General features: G+C 43.6%; 3 protein-coding genes across 3 annotated transcripts in view; 2 read left to right on the forward strand and 1 right to left on the reverse strand.

The window, feature by feature from the left end:
• Positions 1–559: 559 nt before the first annotated feature.
• Positions 560–6008, forward strand: LOC143324128 (uncharacterized). The gene is made up of 3 exons (XM_076736349.1): positions 560–687; positions 4537–5814; positions 5976–6008. Exons 2-3 carry the CDS (start codon positions 4546–4548, stop codon positions 6006–6008), a joined length of 1302 nt encoding a protein of 433 aa, XP_076592464.1. The 5' UTR covers positions 560–687; positions 4537–4545.
• Positions 3883–15540, reverse strand: part of LOC143322780 (uncharacterized) — a 25212-nt gene continuing 13554 nt past the window's right edge. The window contains exons 9-14 of the mRNA XM_076734187.1: positions 15329–15360; positions 14900–14984; positions 14590–14730; positions 14194–14292; positions 13133–13238; positions 3883–4026 (exon numbers count right to left, since the gene is read on the reverse strand). Coding sequence (XP_076590302.1) covers positions 4001–4026; positions 13133–13238; positions 14194–14292; positions 14590–14730; positions 14900–14984; positions 15329–15360 — 489 coding nt within the window. The 3' untranslated portion in view covers positions 3883–4000. The remainder of the gene's footprint in view (positions 4027–13132; positions 13239–14193; positions 14293–14589; positions 14731–14899; positions 14985–15328; positions 15361–15540) is intronic.
• On the forward strand, positions 6163–9930 carry LOC143324137 (uncharacterized; the record flags this gene model as incomplete). Its single annotated transcript, XM_076736361.1, has 3 exons — positions 6163–6784; positions 8351–8475; positions 9595–9930. Coding segments are annotated over exons 1-3 (984 nt in total), but the record flags the coding sequence as incomplete, so codon positions are not given.

Below are 15540 nucleotides of genomic sequence, written 5' to 3' on the forward strand. Positions count from 1 at the left end.
GACAACAGCAAATAAGAAATGACCGAACAAAACCCCCCAAACCCGCCTCTGTTATGCCTTCAGAACAGTGTAAATATGCAGACTCAGGCTTTCTGATAGTGGACCTGAACCTTCAGGTTTTCTGGAGCAGTTTTCTGTTGTTCATCCTCACATTAAGCAGCACCAGTTCGGTTAGAAAAAAGGGACAAAAGGTTCCCCCTTTTGGATGCCCCATGGTAGATGAAACATGCCCTCTAGGGTGCCCCCCAGTGGAGAAAACACGATGCAGCGCCATCAGCTGCCCTGCATGCTGGCATGTAGTTGGTCTCTATGTGTCTCTAAATGATTAAAACGTGTTTTTATCATAGAGGTGTGGTAGTTATATGGTTAACACTGAGTATAATGAAACAAGTTTAATTTTAGCCATGGTTTGGACCTGTTTCTCCATAAATGCATCACTGTGTGCCCCTTTTAATTTCTTATTTTTTTCCCTCTGGCCCTCAGACCACCTCTGGTAACATGGTCTCAGATGCAGGTCCCGGCAGAACTGGTCCACCCTGTGAAACCAGCTGCAGGGAGGTTTCACTGCACATCAGCACATCAGAGGCTGTTCTTCCACAGAGACGTGAGCGCCAGGTGACCGACTCGTCTTCTCAAAGATGCCCCTCCAGCAGAGCCCCCTGGCTTTGGAGGCACCTGGGATGAGAGGTTAGCACGCTACACACACACACACACACACACACACACACACACACACACACACCACTGAAGTTGTTACAGTGGTGTTGTATTACAGTGTAAATGTATTTGCTGTTAACTAAAGAGGAGCTTACGAACGTGTTTAAATTGTCGATTGGGGAGCTGGTGCCACTCCAGACTCCTCCCCGGATATTTTTTTCCTAGGATGGTGAAGGAATGACCTGTACTCTGCCTCTGATTGGCTTACCCTGATATTCTTACCCTAACCTGAACCGATCATCGCTCCTCACGCCTAAACCTAACCAACCCAAGCAACGAAGGCAACGAGTACTATCCAATCAGAGGCAGAGTAGAGCGGTTCATTCATTTGTCCAGGGATATGTCACCACCAGACTTTATGATCGTGCTTCATCTGAATAAATTCCAGAAGAGGAAATCAAGTTTTATGATGTGAAGTGATGACACTGGGTTTGTAGAACAGGCGCATGGAAACATGTGAACAGCAGCTGTTGACAGAAGCTGTAACTTCAGTCAAGAACACAGTTTAAGGGGTTCACAGTTTTTAAACCCAAGCCTTATTAAAATACCCTGTACATAAAACAACTTCACCCACAAGTTCCATTGGTTGCAGTCTGCAACCTCACCACTAGATGCCACTAAATCCTTCACACTAGTCCTTCAAAAGGCTTCTGCTTTTGTAAATGGAGCTTTATTGCAGATTTTGAAGGCCTGAACAAGCTGAGAAATTTCGCAACAGTGATTATTTCTCGCAAACCGGCGGCGTGATTGAAGTCGTAATAGTAAACAACACTTTAATAAAGGCTGGGTCAAAAAACAGAGACCCCGCCCTTGCTGATGTCAGCTAAAGGCCTCATGTCCTGCTTACAAACTGGATTTGTACCTGCTGCTCTGCTGAGCTGACAAAAGCGACCACCTTCCCTCAGGTGGAGGTGTCTGCAGACCGCCTGTAGGGGCTGCTTCTCAGCCATCTCAGGTGGCCTGGAAACCCCCATCTGCCCCTGCAACACACACTGAAGGCAACAGTTTTATTTTTGGAGTGGCCACGGGCACTGTGGCTCGCTCCCTAAGGCTTCAGTTCAGTTCAGGATGAGTCGGCCCTGTGGCACCCTGAGCCGGGATTAACAAGCAGAGAGCAGTTTGTCCCGACAGCCGCTCGCAGAAGGTAAACCAGTCAAACTCGGTGTCTGTTGATTGACAAGCTGGTGGTTCTGCAGCGTGGTCTTGACCCATCAGCCAGGTGCTAACCTGCTAATGCTGCATAGGATTTGATAGAAGCACGTGCACGATCTGAAATCTTGAACGCATGATGCATATCAGACGTTATATCTGTGAGAGGAAGAGCTTCCAATGCAGTGCTTACCGTGTTTCTGCACGCATTTTGTGCCATGAAAGATGTAAACACGAGTCAGCCGTTGACAAAAGGAGCACATTGATTGTACTTTTATTATTTTCTTGGCCTTCTTATCCAATTTTAGCTGTAAATTAATTACAGAAAACTGTTGTTTGCCTGCCCAGCAACACAGTAGCAACAATTATTACAATTTCAGGTGAGTGCTCAGATTCATTCACAGGAGGATTAATGAAGAGCTCCCCATCCATTTTATTTAATTGTGCTCTTCAGAGCTAGATAGATTGAGGTCATGTCACAGTTTTATCCCAAAGCTAATCTTATGCTTTCCTCTTTTGAGCTGCTCCAATGGAAACCTCCCAGATATCCAACCCCAGAGCCTTAAAAGGGGGGCTTCTCATGTGTCAGCCGGCATGCCTGTCACTGTGACTGTCGGAGTCACTTTGACAACAAGGATTCATGTTAAACCTTTGCTCCAAATGTCTCAGAGTTTTAAAATTTCAAGACACACAGGAGGCAGTTTTACTGTCGCTTTTATACTTTAAATCTTTAAAGCAGAAGTTGTCAAACTTGGCAGAAATCCCACTGGGTTTAATTCTCCTGCCTCACTCAGACCAAGCCGGTGCTAAAATGACATTCGCGAAAATTTAAGATAATCATAGCGCCGAAACATGAGGCTAAGCTCGCAGTCGGAGCAGCTCTGAGAGGATTTGAGTCTGGGATTGATTTCCAGCAGACTGAGGCTGTTTGTGTGAGTACAGGACAGCAGGCAGCAGGTGCTCGGTGTCACGACGTTTACTCTTATTTCCCTCGCTCTAAAATTAAACTGTGGAACTTTTCTAGTGTCGCCCAAAGATACTCCAGTCTTCAGACAGAAAAGGGACAAATCAGCTCACGTTGCAGCTCAAGATAACCAAGTAAAAGTATATGACATAGTAAACAAAACCAACATAAATGTCAGTCAAGTTTGAATATTGCTGATCTTCTGAGATACTGTATGTGCGTGAAATTTAACCCCGTCTGCAGCTTCCTGTTTCCTCTCTAAACACGTCTGTGTCTAACATAATCCTGCATACAGAGGAATGTATGTCACATTTATCGTCAGTTAATTTTTGCCTCTGAACTTTGACCTCGGTCTCGTTGTTTGCTTGTAATGTCAGTGTCCGAGGAATTTGGCCCCAATTTACTGCTGCTCACGTTTTAAGTGTCTTCGGTTATGAACATTAGCTAAATGCTACCACCCCTCCGCCCTGCGTGGACGTGGTGACCCTCCTGTACGTGTCAGTCATCTTCCTTTGGGTTTACTTTTATTTCCTGCAGAGGTCGTTTTTAAATCCGACAGTCTCCTTGAGAGACTATTTTCATAAGTAGTTTGTCATCATTTCAAAGTAGACTTGCCATAAGCAACAGCTTTGCATACCTTTCTATTTCCAATAGTGACGCTTCTTGTAGCCATGCAGCATCTTCAGGACCCAATTAAGAGCTCCGAAACCTGCTAATGAGCCTGTTGTCATGAGAGCTCACAGTTTTGTAAAGCCAGCTGCAGACATGTCTCAGAGTCATTAGCTTAAATCAGTACAGTTGGTGAACAGCTGAATACGCTATACTGGGAACACAGCAGAAGACGATGAGCTCAACGACACAGTAAATCACAAAGGGAAGACAGACACTTTTACTGAGGAAACAAATATGTTTTATTGAAGTTATTTCACTGTATGAATCTACTAATGTTGCATATCTTGAGATTATTCTTCAGTACAAATAGAAAAAAAAGACACAGCTTGTCTACCTTTTGTAAAATTATACCAAAGTGTCACAGGAAATTTGTCATTAAAACAGGATTTAAATACGTTTCCAGCCTAATGCTTGACATACAGAGAATGGTGAAGCGATAGTGGCTATAATTTGTGCAGTATCAAATATATTTTTCATCAACCGAGTCCAGCACACGTTTCACAAATCTTCATAGAACTGTCGAGCTGAAAAAGAAGAAAACAACATTTTATCTGCATTTATACTTGTCATGCAAACACGATTAGTGACCTAAATGAAATATCTATGACATCCAGAGTTGATAAAAGACAAACAGTGAGTATTTTGCCAGCTGCTGCGATTAAAAAGGTATTTTCTAGCCTGACTCTGTTGGAACAGAGCATTTGCAACTGCTTATCACTAAGATATAACCAACATCTCATCAGAGTCCCGTGCCGACATCTTAATAATCTACTTCTTATTATTAACATCTTTAGCGAGGTGATGTTTGACCTATTCATGAGACATTTTGATGGATCTCTGATTTTCTCTTTTTTGGGAAACTTTGACTAATATTGACTACAAATAATGTTAGAAGCATTTGTTTTGCCATCAAGCAAATGTGATGAAAGCAGCTGTTAGATGCCAAAGCTATTTTGATGATTAGTTTGCCTGTTTTCTGTCTGTTAAGTTGATTTTTAGCTGAAGATAAATAGACTGATGTGTCTGTCTTGCAGGAGTCTGAAATGCTGATGGAAGTAAGCTACAGTAATGGGCTGGATCCTGACCTTTCCCAGCAGTATCCTCCACCCTTACTGCCAAAACCAGGCAAAGACAATGCGAGGCTTCAGAAACTCAAAAAGAAGCGAGCCAAGAAGAAAGGCAGCCTGTCTCAGACGCCCGTCCCCTTTCGCTCCTGTTTGTCGCCTGTCAATGAAGCGAGTACGGACCTCGAGCACAGTGACCAGTCCAGCCCACCAAGGACACCAGATTCAGTCTACATTGCAGACCCCCCAGTGTCCAGTTTCCCCTTTGGCTTGCTCTCCGATCACTCTGCATCTGCATTCCCTCATCCTCAGAGCAGCCCCTACGGCCAAACTGGCAGCTTCCCCCCTCAGTCCTGCATAGCTCAGATCAGGACTTCTGAAGAGCAGGTGGCTCCGCTGTATGAGTGCTCCTCTTTTTTATTTGATGACGTGACTCCTTTAATGATGCCACCTTCAGCTTCACCACCCCCATCACCACCTCAGCCGGTTCCAGCACCACCTCTTCCTTCTGTGTTCAATTTAAACATGACTCCAAATTCCCATGGGTCAGTCACAACAGTCCCTCCAGTCGCTATGTCGCAGTCCAGCACTAAAATATCAACTCACAGCCTGACCCTATCCCCAGCCGCCCCCAACTGCGGTCCAGGCCCGACACCTTCTCAAGTTGCAGACCTACCTCCTGTTCCACTGCTGCTATCAGTTTCAAGCACTAAAACGCAACCTTTTATTCCCAGCCAGAGGGAGACAAACACCATTTTAAAGGACAACTCTCAGAGTCAGGTATTATCTTGGACTGCCAGACCTACCAGTAATGGCAACCTTGTTCCAAGCCAGATGTCCCCAGAGATAACCGCCTCAAAAATATCACTTGTTGATGCAGTGAAAGAGACAAGGCCTGACACAGCACAAACCAGGATTTACACATCAAAGGCAACATTTTATGAGATCTCAAAACCTCCTTCCATCCAGGACCTCACAGTAATAAACCCAGCCTACCAGGGAGCACCGTTATCTACTGCATACAGGGAGACAACAGCTGTGTCAGAGGTGAAAACTGATCAGAAACTTTCTGTGTCCAGGTCCCAATGTGGAAGACCTAAGACTCCCTCTTGCACACCTGCCCGAGTATTCACACCTTGTTTTGAAATATCCAAACCTAATCCACTTTTATTCGCTGCAAGTCCTGCTTTCAACTCCCAAGATCTACAAACTCCTGCAATTCCAAACGAGGCTCCAGGAAACAAATCAGTGATTCAAATTCCGGGTATAAGTAAACTTCCAGCTGCCACAGAGGAACTGAAGCTGACTGATGATAATCACATTACTTCAATCAAACAAGTCAGCAATTACAAAGAGACAGAGATTCAAAATACAGAAAGGAATATAATAAATACTGAGTTGTACCCCAGAGAAAATTTGGCATCAAGTATGACTACACGTGACTCTGCTGTGGTTAAACCAACACTAACAGAACCAGTCATCCCAAAGCTACAAACAGACCAAGTTTTTGAAAATGAAGCTTCATCTTTGCCAAAAGTTCCCACATTTTTCTCCACTGTACCAAAAACATCAAATTTCAACCCACCATCAGTGATTTCCTCGCAAGCGCCACCAAGTCCAAGCCCCCTGCCATCCTTTTATCACCCTCCTGTGATTGAGGCACGCAAGTCTTTGACGTCACTGTTGGAGACTCAAATGTCGTTAGCGATGTCAAAGCCCAAATCACGATCAATGTATTATGGGCTTACTCCAGCTGAGTATGTTGCCTATGGTGGGATTAGGACTGTATCGTCACATCACAGCCCTGTACCCCGTAGGGTTCATGAAACGTCTTCAAACACAGCACAGTCAGATGTAAAAGTAGATGGATCACACGTGTCAAAGTCCAATGCAACAAAACAACTCAATGGACACCAAGAGCTTCCTTCCTCAATGGGGGTTTCTGCCACTCACATTTTACAAACTCTGTCAACTCCAAGGGATTCTGATGGGATTGTCACACATAGCAAAGATGTGTTTGGGGAAAGTCGGTCTGAAGCCCACAGTCTTGGAATACAATCACATAAAACTTCTAGTGTGGACACAATAAAACCTGAGCTTCCCCTTGGCCTGGCACAGAAATCAATGCAGCAATCCACAAGTGATGTATCCACACCAAAAGCCTCATACTCTGAGGCTCCAATACCAATACCTAAAGCAGGTGAGGTACACACACAAAGTGTGGCACAATTTTCTATAGAGGCAGCACTAAATACAAATCCATGCCTGACTGATAGCAGTGGTCAGTCGAGCTCTTCTGCACCTTTAGCGAAAGTAAATATAGAGACACAGCATAGTGCAAAAGGGATAGATGTAATAGAGAAAGGTGACAATCCTGAGAGAACACATACAAAAGGAGAATCCCAGGTCACAAATGCAAAGTCAGGACAAATGGAGATAGCTCCGTTCTGGTCTTACCAAACTGCTGGTGGAGTCAGTCAATCAGCAGCCAATGGTCTCAATGTCCAACTCACTGCCCAGCCTGTTAAAGACCTAGCTGACTGTAACAAACTGGTTGCTCAATCTCCTGCCACAGTGTTAGAGCCCAAATTCTCAGGCAGTGCCATCCTAAATGGTGCGTTAATCTTAGAAAAACAACAAGCCACCAAACTGGTTTCAGAAACACCAATGCCCAGTGAAGTGGCTCCTGAAGCTGTTTTACACAAACAAAGGGAAGAGGTTAATCAGCACGTCAAAGCTAGCAGTGGGTTTACTCAACCCAACAAAACAATCATGGGCAACATTTTGCCTTCTATGGCTGCTAATACAGAATGTATCTTTGACAAAACAAGCACTGAGCCCCAGTTCTCAGACATATTATCTAAAGAATCAATTATTGCCCCTGCAGGATTAATTTTGCCACATGAGCCTGTCACAGCATCGATATGTTCTGCACAGTACAGTATCTGCACAGTATCTGCAGCCATCGAAAGCACAAAAATCAAACAACAGCTCAGCACAGAAAGTGAAATTCACAGAAACAGTACAACAGTAGAAAATAGGATCCATTTGCCTGGAGAAGGACTGTCTCTGAAATCTTCTCAAGCACCAAGTCTACCAAATGCATCCTCTGTAAATACTAACTCGGGAAAGGCTTCCATAGAAACCAAACTACCTGTAACCAAATCACCTAATATTTCAGATATTAAATTCCCTTTAGGTTTGACCTCCAATGTGTCCACGAAAGAGTCCCCAAAGCTATCCAAAACCAGTGAATATGTAGCTCTGAAGATACAGCATAGCAAAGGATCCAGTGGCCAAGATAAAGTTGCTCAAGGATTAAATTTCTACACAAGTTCAAGCAGAGCTGTAGTAGAGGCCATACAAGCAACTGAAACCAGTCCTAGTATCCCAGTGGAAGACACAATGCTGTCAAGCCAATTTAATAAAGAACCCAAACTCCTCACTATTAATAAGATTGACAACGACAGGGTCATCAACTCAACAGTTAGCACAGAATTACATCCACAACCCATCAATGGAAGAGCAGGTTTAGGGAACCCACCAACAGAGTATCTTCCCACTACACCCATTGGAGCAGAAAACATTCAAACAAAATCTGTTACTGAAACAAGACCATCTTCTAATCTTGCAAAAGGACACATGGTACTGAACATGCCCAGCAGTGAAAGCAAACTGTCTAACAAACCATCTGCAGGGCTGCTAACTGTCAGCAGGTCTTCAACAGACACGGTCTCACCTGGACAACCTGGAGGTGTAGTTGCTATTCAACACTGCCAACCAGCTGAAAGTGCACAATCAAACAAATCCAATTTGGGCAGCAATGTTCACAGCATTCCTGCTGTTGACACCAAAGTCCCCAACAAGCCTCATACAGACATTATTTTGCCTGTGATGACAGACCCAGTGGTGAGCATTAAGCCATCTTTTAATACTGTGCAGGTTAGTACAACTACTGTGCCCTCTAGCCCTATCATGAGGCATGTCAAACCAAAAAGCCCTCAGCTGAGATCAGACACACCTGAGAGTCGATCTGCAACAAAGCCAGCCACTGATTCACTGATTGCTGGCTCTGTTGCTCAAACAAGAACCTACACTAACTCAAAAGCCCCAGTTGCCAATATTCTTGCTGACTGCAAACCACAAATTACTAATAAAACCACCGGCATAAAAGAGCAATCCCCTTTCATTCAGCCAATTATAGTCAATAAATCTTTAGCAAGTCCCCCCGCAAGACTTAAAAATTCAGAGACAAGAACTTCCTCTTCCTCTGGTTATGTTACGACTAACATATCTAGTATGAGTGAACAACAGCAAACCATTGCGAGGCCAACTCAAATTACAACTGGACACAATGTTCAAACCTCTGTTACTTCCATGAACTCTCAGACTGGAGTGAAACAGTTTAGGCAATCTGTCACCGAAACAAACAAATCTATAGAAACTAACATTCACACTGTACATACCCAAGCTGTCTCACACACTGATTTAAATAACCACACTGCTACAAATATTCGCCCTTTTGCTGAAGCCACCAGAGATGATGAAGTTGTGTATAACCCTCCTACAGTAACAGTAAGAGCCTCCCCTCTACCAGAGCTAAGAATGCATAACACACCTATTCAAACCTATACTCCAGCCTTGGTCCAGTCCTCTCAAACTCCCATCCCTTTAAACCGTACTACAGAATCAAGACCCTTGTCACTCATTATAAAAGACCAGAAAAAACCTCCCATTACACCTCTTCGAAATAACACTCCCACTAGCACTATTCAGCCCTCTGCTAAATCAGTTATAGAGAATATCTCAAAACCAGACATAAAACCACTCACAACTAAGGACACTTCAGTCCTGACAAATAGTGCTGAGGTAAAAGTACATTCCCAAACTCACAAGATAAAAACAAACCTAGTGACAAATTCCAGGAAGGAAGTAAAACTGAACACTGAAACTAGTGCTTCCATTCAGTCTTCTGATTCTGTTTTAACCAGTAAACCTGCGCTAAAAGCACCACCTCTCACTAAGCAGGTAGAATCAAGACCTTCCTCTGCCACCCTAGAAATGAAACCCCCAGCTGTAAAAAACGATTCCTCAAAGTCTGCCCCTGAGCCGATTGAGATTAACTCACACACCAGTAATGTTCAGACTTCAACAGAGATACCAGTAGAGAACATTTCCCCTGCAAAGCCAGCAACAGATACAGTCATGAAACCCTCCATAGTTAAAGCTGCTGTGATTGACTCTGCCACTCCTGCCTCTCTGCCTCAGGCCTCAGTCTCAGTCAAAGCTCCATCCCCAAACAGAGGAACATCACCGTCATCTCAGCAAAACACTGGAGTCAAAGACAAGGATGTTCTGAGGACCAAAACTACAGCTGCGCCGACGGAAGCCCTGACAGTCGAAGCCTCCACGAAGTCAACGACATCAACTGCATCTTCAACTGACAAGAAAGCCGTTAAAGCGGAGACGTCCCCTTCATCTGCTGAGCCCAAAGCAGCCCAGAAGCCAAAAGGCCTTAAGGGTAAGCTCAGCGGATGGACACGGCTCAAGAAACACATGGTCGTTGAGCCAGAGGTGCCCCAGTTTCCACAGCTGGAGGCCAATTCTCAGGTCGATTCCAGTGGCAGCAACAAAAAAGATCCAGTGGCTAATGATAACTCGTCAGCAGACCAATGTGCCAGTCAGGATGTGGTTATGAACAAAGAAGGTCCCAAAGCATTGAAGATGTGGGACGCCCTCCTCTTTCAGATGTTCTCTACCAAAGAGAAAATAATTCAGCAGATCAACGCCAACAAGAAAGATTCAGACAACAAAAAGGCCTTGAAAGACAATCCAGCAGATGTTCCTTCTTTTGTCAGTCGCCTGCCAATCTTGCTGTACAGCCCCCGATTTGATGCCAGGAAGCTCAAAGAGGCAGCGGAGAAGCCGCTCATGAAGATAGCAGCAGTGTTTGAAAGGGGGCTGATAAAGCGCAAAAATCAGGAAGATGAACATAAGGACTTCAACAGAAAAGCCAGAGGATTCGGTTCGGGGAAAACTATAGATATGTAACTTGAATTGATGTTAAAGTATGTGTGGGGTTGATAAATGATAAGTTGTGTTTGGTTTCTTTGTTGTGTAATTCACCACAAAAAAAGAAAACTATTTGTGTATTTCTGCAGAAGAGCTGAAGTTAATTGTATAAATCAGGGCAGCAGTCAGGAGGTCGACGTCAGGTCAACGTACCTGAGTTAATACAGGAGACTGAACTGAACAAATTTAAGCTGAGACAAGGAAAGTTTGACGAAGAGACAATTCATCCCCCGGTCAAATAAATATTTGTGTCGTGTTTAATTTGGCTTAGAGCTTTGAAAGGTCAAACATAATACAGCAGGTAACCAGGTGTGGCATTTTTGCACTCTTAGTTTAAATTTTGTGGCAAAAACAAAAGCAAAAAAATAAGGCAAAGAGAAAAAGATGCATTATATAATGTGCAACTTTACTTGGTTCGAGTTTTCTTTTTCATTTGATGATGAACTAGACGTAGTGTTGAATGCATGTACTGTAGATACTTATAGATAAAAGATTGCTTTTTGTCAGGCTCTACTTTTTTCTATTTTTCTAAACAAAGGCTTTAGGTGTTCACCGCTGGCAGGCAGCGTTTAATCTCTGTGATAAATAGGGCTTTTACATTCCTGGAACACAGGGCAGATGGTTTTCGAAGGAAGGGAGACGGATGAAGGGTGAAGGTCTAGTCAGAACACATTTAGGCGTCTGCAAGTCGTGGATGGAAACAAACGGATGTTCAAGCTTTTGATCATGGCAGGAAACTACATCAGCACAGGCTGTGCTTCTTGGGGCTGGCCAATGAGGAAAGAACATGCCTAAAAGATCTTCCTCTGATGTCACTACATGTGACAGTATTGTTTTTAGGTGCTTAGGTGATGTTTTGGGCTGTTTTCAGATGGCAGTGTTGAGTTCATCATTTAGTCTTGACTGATCTCAACATCTATTGGATGAATTGCTAACACATTTTGTACAAACAGTCATGGTCCCCAGAGGATGAATCCTGCTGACTTCGGCTATCCCTGACTCAGCGCCAACTAGTGCCATCGTCAGGACAAAGTTTGCGCAATACTTTTGTTTTATGACTAAACACCCGCAGAACAAATTACATTCCCATCAGCTATAATTAGCAAGTGCTAGCATGCTAACACACTAGAATTGGAGATTTAATGAGGTAAACATTGCATCTCCTAAACAACAGCATCTTAGCATTGTCACAGTGAGAATATTAGCATGCTAATGTTTAGCTCACAGCACTGTTTGAGCCTCTCAGAGCTGCAGACTCTTTGTCTTGTTTCCATCAGACTACACAGTAAAGGCAAGTCTGTACTCTCAACCGGGAGAAAACTGACATCATAATCTAATTTTTGGTGTTGTTTGAGACCATCGCACCAAACGCTGGCCAGCCCCAGTGAATCCCAGAATCATGTGTTTCATCATATCATTGGTGTTGTGTGAAAACTCTCCACTTTTATCCTTTTTAATGATAAAAACTAACTATGTTATGTACACATGAGGCTGTCTTTAGGTCCAAAAAGTTCAGGATCCGGTGTTTTCATCCAGCATCAGTGATATGATGACACTCTGTGAAGCCCACACTCTGCTGCTGGATAGTGATTTCCTGCCTTTTGGTGGATCGTCCAGGACTTGTGAACGATATTAGTGAGTTCAGATTGTAACTAGGATGTAGATGTGAGTACCAATGAATGACGATGATGGTGGTGATGAGGCTTGCTGTAAGAAGATTGAGTGAGAGCTGAAGAAGATGGACAGATACTAGAAGATGAGAGGATTTTGCTGCTGCTGTAGCAAACATGAGCATGTTTTGACCCTATATTGGATTGAAAAAATTGTTGCTTTCCCACGTTGACCATGACGACGTGGGATTTCTCTGAGGTGAGGGGGGTTTTCACCCTGTAAGCTAAACACGGCTCCGTTTAGTACACTGAGGCTTAAAAGATGTTTTTGTTTACTGTGTGATTCTCAAAAATGCATAAAGTTGAATGTGAAACTTGTGTCTTGAATTTCTCTGTTTTTAATCACAATGCTTTGGGTGGCACCTAAAATATGACAACAGCTACTTCCAACAGTTCCAACAGTTTGTTTTAAGGGCGACACGTCGCACCGACAGGCCTTCCTGAGGGTTAAAGCTTGTGTTATTCTATACTTTTGTTATTGTCAACAAATCCAATGAAAAGACCAAAACCAGCAATGTGTTAGTCTCTCAGCACTCTGAAAAGTGCGGTTGTTGGGGACTATTTTCAGCGGCGGATTAATCCACATTTGGTGCTTCAGTGTGTATTTGTGGCAGCAGGACGGTGTGTGTGTGTGTCACTGAGTCAGGTGATGGTGATGATGGACGCCGCACCAGTAACACGACATCTCTGTGACATCTTAACTATTGATACTTTAAAAAAGAATTAGTAAATAAGAAGTTCAATAATTCTAATAATAACAATAGGCCATAAACATCCATGTTTCCTTGCTGTCCTACAGACGGAGGGATGGTTGAGGGTCTTACCTGTCTGGCTGTTTGCATCTTCACTGCAGCCGCCGTCAGCAGAAACCTTCTCGTACTTTCCGTGACCCGTCACCACAAACTTGTATCTTTTACCGCTGGAGCTGTCCTGAAGTTCAGGCGATAAAACAGCTTTTATCAGAGATTTTCAAAGCATTGATGCAGCAGCCTCAGTGAACCACAGTCAACAACCCAAAACTTCACTTTTAACATCAAGTTTTGCTCGTTTTCACCATATTACCAGATTACATTGGCTGGTACTTAATATTTTCTGTGTAAATCATCTGTATTTTTAGTTTTTTAGAAGAGTCAAGGATGCTTTTGTTTGTGTGACTAATTTATTAGTATTACGAACAGAAACACCTTTAAAACATCTAAGCTTTTAGCCTGAATAAATTTTGAAGGAATGGAAATTAAAAAATGAATCACAGGTTATGATTTTAGTGAGCTGTGAGCAGGTCTTAACCAATAACAGCAGGTCACAAACAGGCCTCACTGTAAAGCTTTGATAGTCGATAAAGTTGGAAAATATGCCAAAGGTGGTCCTGCTCTGCAGACCTGGAACCGCAGACCTAAATGACACTTTGAAGAACAACTTGTTATTATTCTAAGCTCTATTTTTCAGTTGTGGGGTGTTGGCTTTGGGTGGAGAAGATATTGCAGCATCTGACTGTCCACTTTGACAAAGTGGAGTCTTGTGGTCACAATGTGGACGCAGCAGAAAATGTCAACAGTATGAAGTTGTGTGATTATCAAACTATCCTTGAGCCAGATCCTGAAACATTATATAAAAATTTACCAGCATCGAGCTACAGATTTTGGTGTCACCAAAGCTATCCCATAATTTGTCCCCACAAGGGGGCAGCAGACTTTCACTGACTGTTGAACTGAGTTGAGATGATTTACACCAGAAGAAAAGAGGCCGAGAGAAAAGAGAGGAACAGAGAATAACACAGTGGAGGAGCTGCAAACGTCACATCACAGAATTTAAATTTCAGCATGATGGCGAAGCAAAGAGACGCGTTTCATCCCGTCCTGGTTCCTCAAGTAAAACTGGGACTCACTGCTGGTTTGAAGGGCGAGCTGCACCGACTCCCGTCCTCACTTCCTTTCACCCACTGATTGATGAGATCAGCCACTCCGACTTTTAAACCGTCTGCATCCTGACACACAGAAGAAGAAACGTTCAGAACTGGGAAACAACTAAAACCTGGTTCTATGGAGCTCCTCCTGCATCTGCTTCATGTACCATTAATATTTGTTTTATTCTGTGTATAAGCTTCAAGAATCAGCCAAGCCAAGCTGAAACATCTACAGTAAAGTATCTGAATACTTCTTCCACCACTGAACACATTGAAAAGTTTGCCTGTAAATTTGTCTTCCAGTGAACATTGACACCGTCAAACAGGCAAAATCAAACGTCCTCATAGACGCTGAAGTCTGATAACGTCATGGTTAACCTTGGATGGCGGTACTGAGACGGCGTTTTGGTTCCAGGCCTCTCCGGCCTCAAACAGGCTCTTCTTGGAGGAGACGGGTTCAGCGGGACTCGTCAGGTCCGTCATCACCTGACCGCCTGATCTGCCTTCCTTTGAGGAGGTCTGTGGAAAACACAGCGAGATTGAGGAGTGCACCAACACACACGTCTCCTGTGGTCGAGGCTAACGGCTGCTTATCCGTCACGGTTTGTTTTGAGAGGACAAACGTGCACGTGCAGTGAGAGTTTCTAATGTTTTTCATTGAAAAACGAGTGTAAGTCAATGGTTTTACCTTGAGAGCGTGTGTGTACTGCTCCAGTTTCTTGTCAATCTTGGAAACAGCGACAGGCGGCAGCATCTTCTTCATGTTGCTGGTGCTTTAGAGGAATGGAGAAATGTACCAAATACCAAATCCAAGTACAGATGCAGCTGATGCACAGGCGACATGTGTTTGCTGGAGCTAAACACAGCAGAGGAAAACTCCGGAAATGACCAGCTCTGTTTCATCTAAACTGGCTGTTTGAGTGAATTCAGGCTTTCTTCTGAAATCGATTGCACAACTAACTTTGATTTTTGCTCCCAGGAATATTTCCAAGAGGTGGAGCAGCAGCTGAGTCAAGCTTGGAGAAGAGCAACAGTTTCCTGTGGTTCTGATGTGTTTTAGTAGCCAGTGAAGAAGAATTGTTTTAGTATTAAATCTCAGATCTGAACACAGACTCACCTTTTCCTCAGAGACTCAGTTCTCTCTATGATCTGTGGACAGAATCAAGACAAGCGATGGTTATAATACATCACACATGACAAATGACAGTAACAGTGACTGTTTATTGAAGCAGGCGCAGCTCAGACCTCCAAACCGACACAAAGTCGTCATTTTTAACCATAAAACACTGACATTTCCTTCACAGAGCAGGGCACAAAGATCCCTCACTG

Source organism: Chaetodon auriga, chromosome 1 (assembly GCF_051107435.1).
Source record: "Chaetodon auriga isolate fChaAug3 chromosome 1, fChaAug3.hap1, whole genome shotgun sequence".
Classification (NCBI taxonomy): Eukaryota; Metazoa; Chordata; class Actinopteri; order Chaetodontiformes; family Chaetodontidae; genus Chaetodon; species Chaetodon auriga.

Coding starts and splice junctions, on each gene's coding strand:
- LOC143324128 (XM_076736349.1), top strand. CDS start 4,546: ATGCTGATGGAAGTAAGCTACAGTAATGGGCTGGATCCTGACCTTTCC. Junction 5,815..5,975: donor AGGCTCCAGGAAACAAATCA/GTGATTCAAATT, acceptor GTTGTACCCCAG/AGAAAATTTGGCATCAAGTA.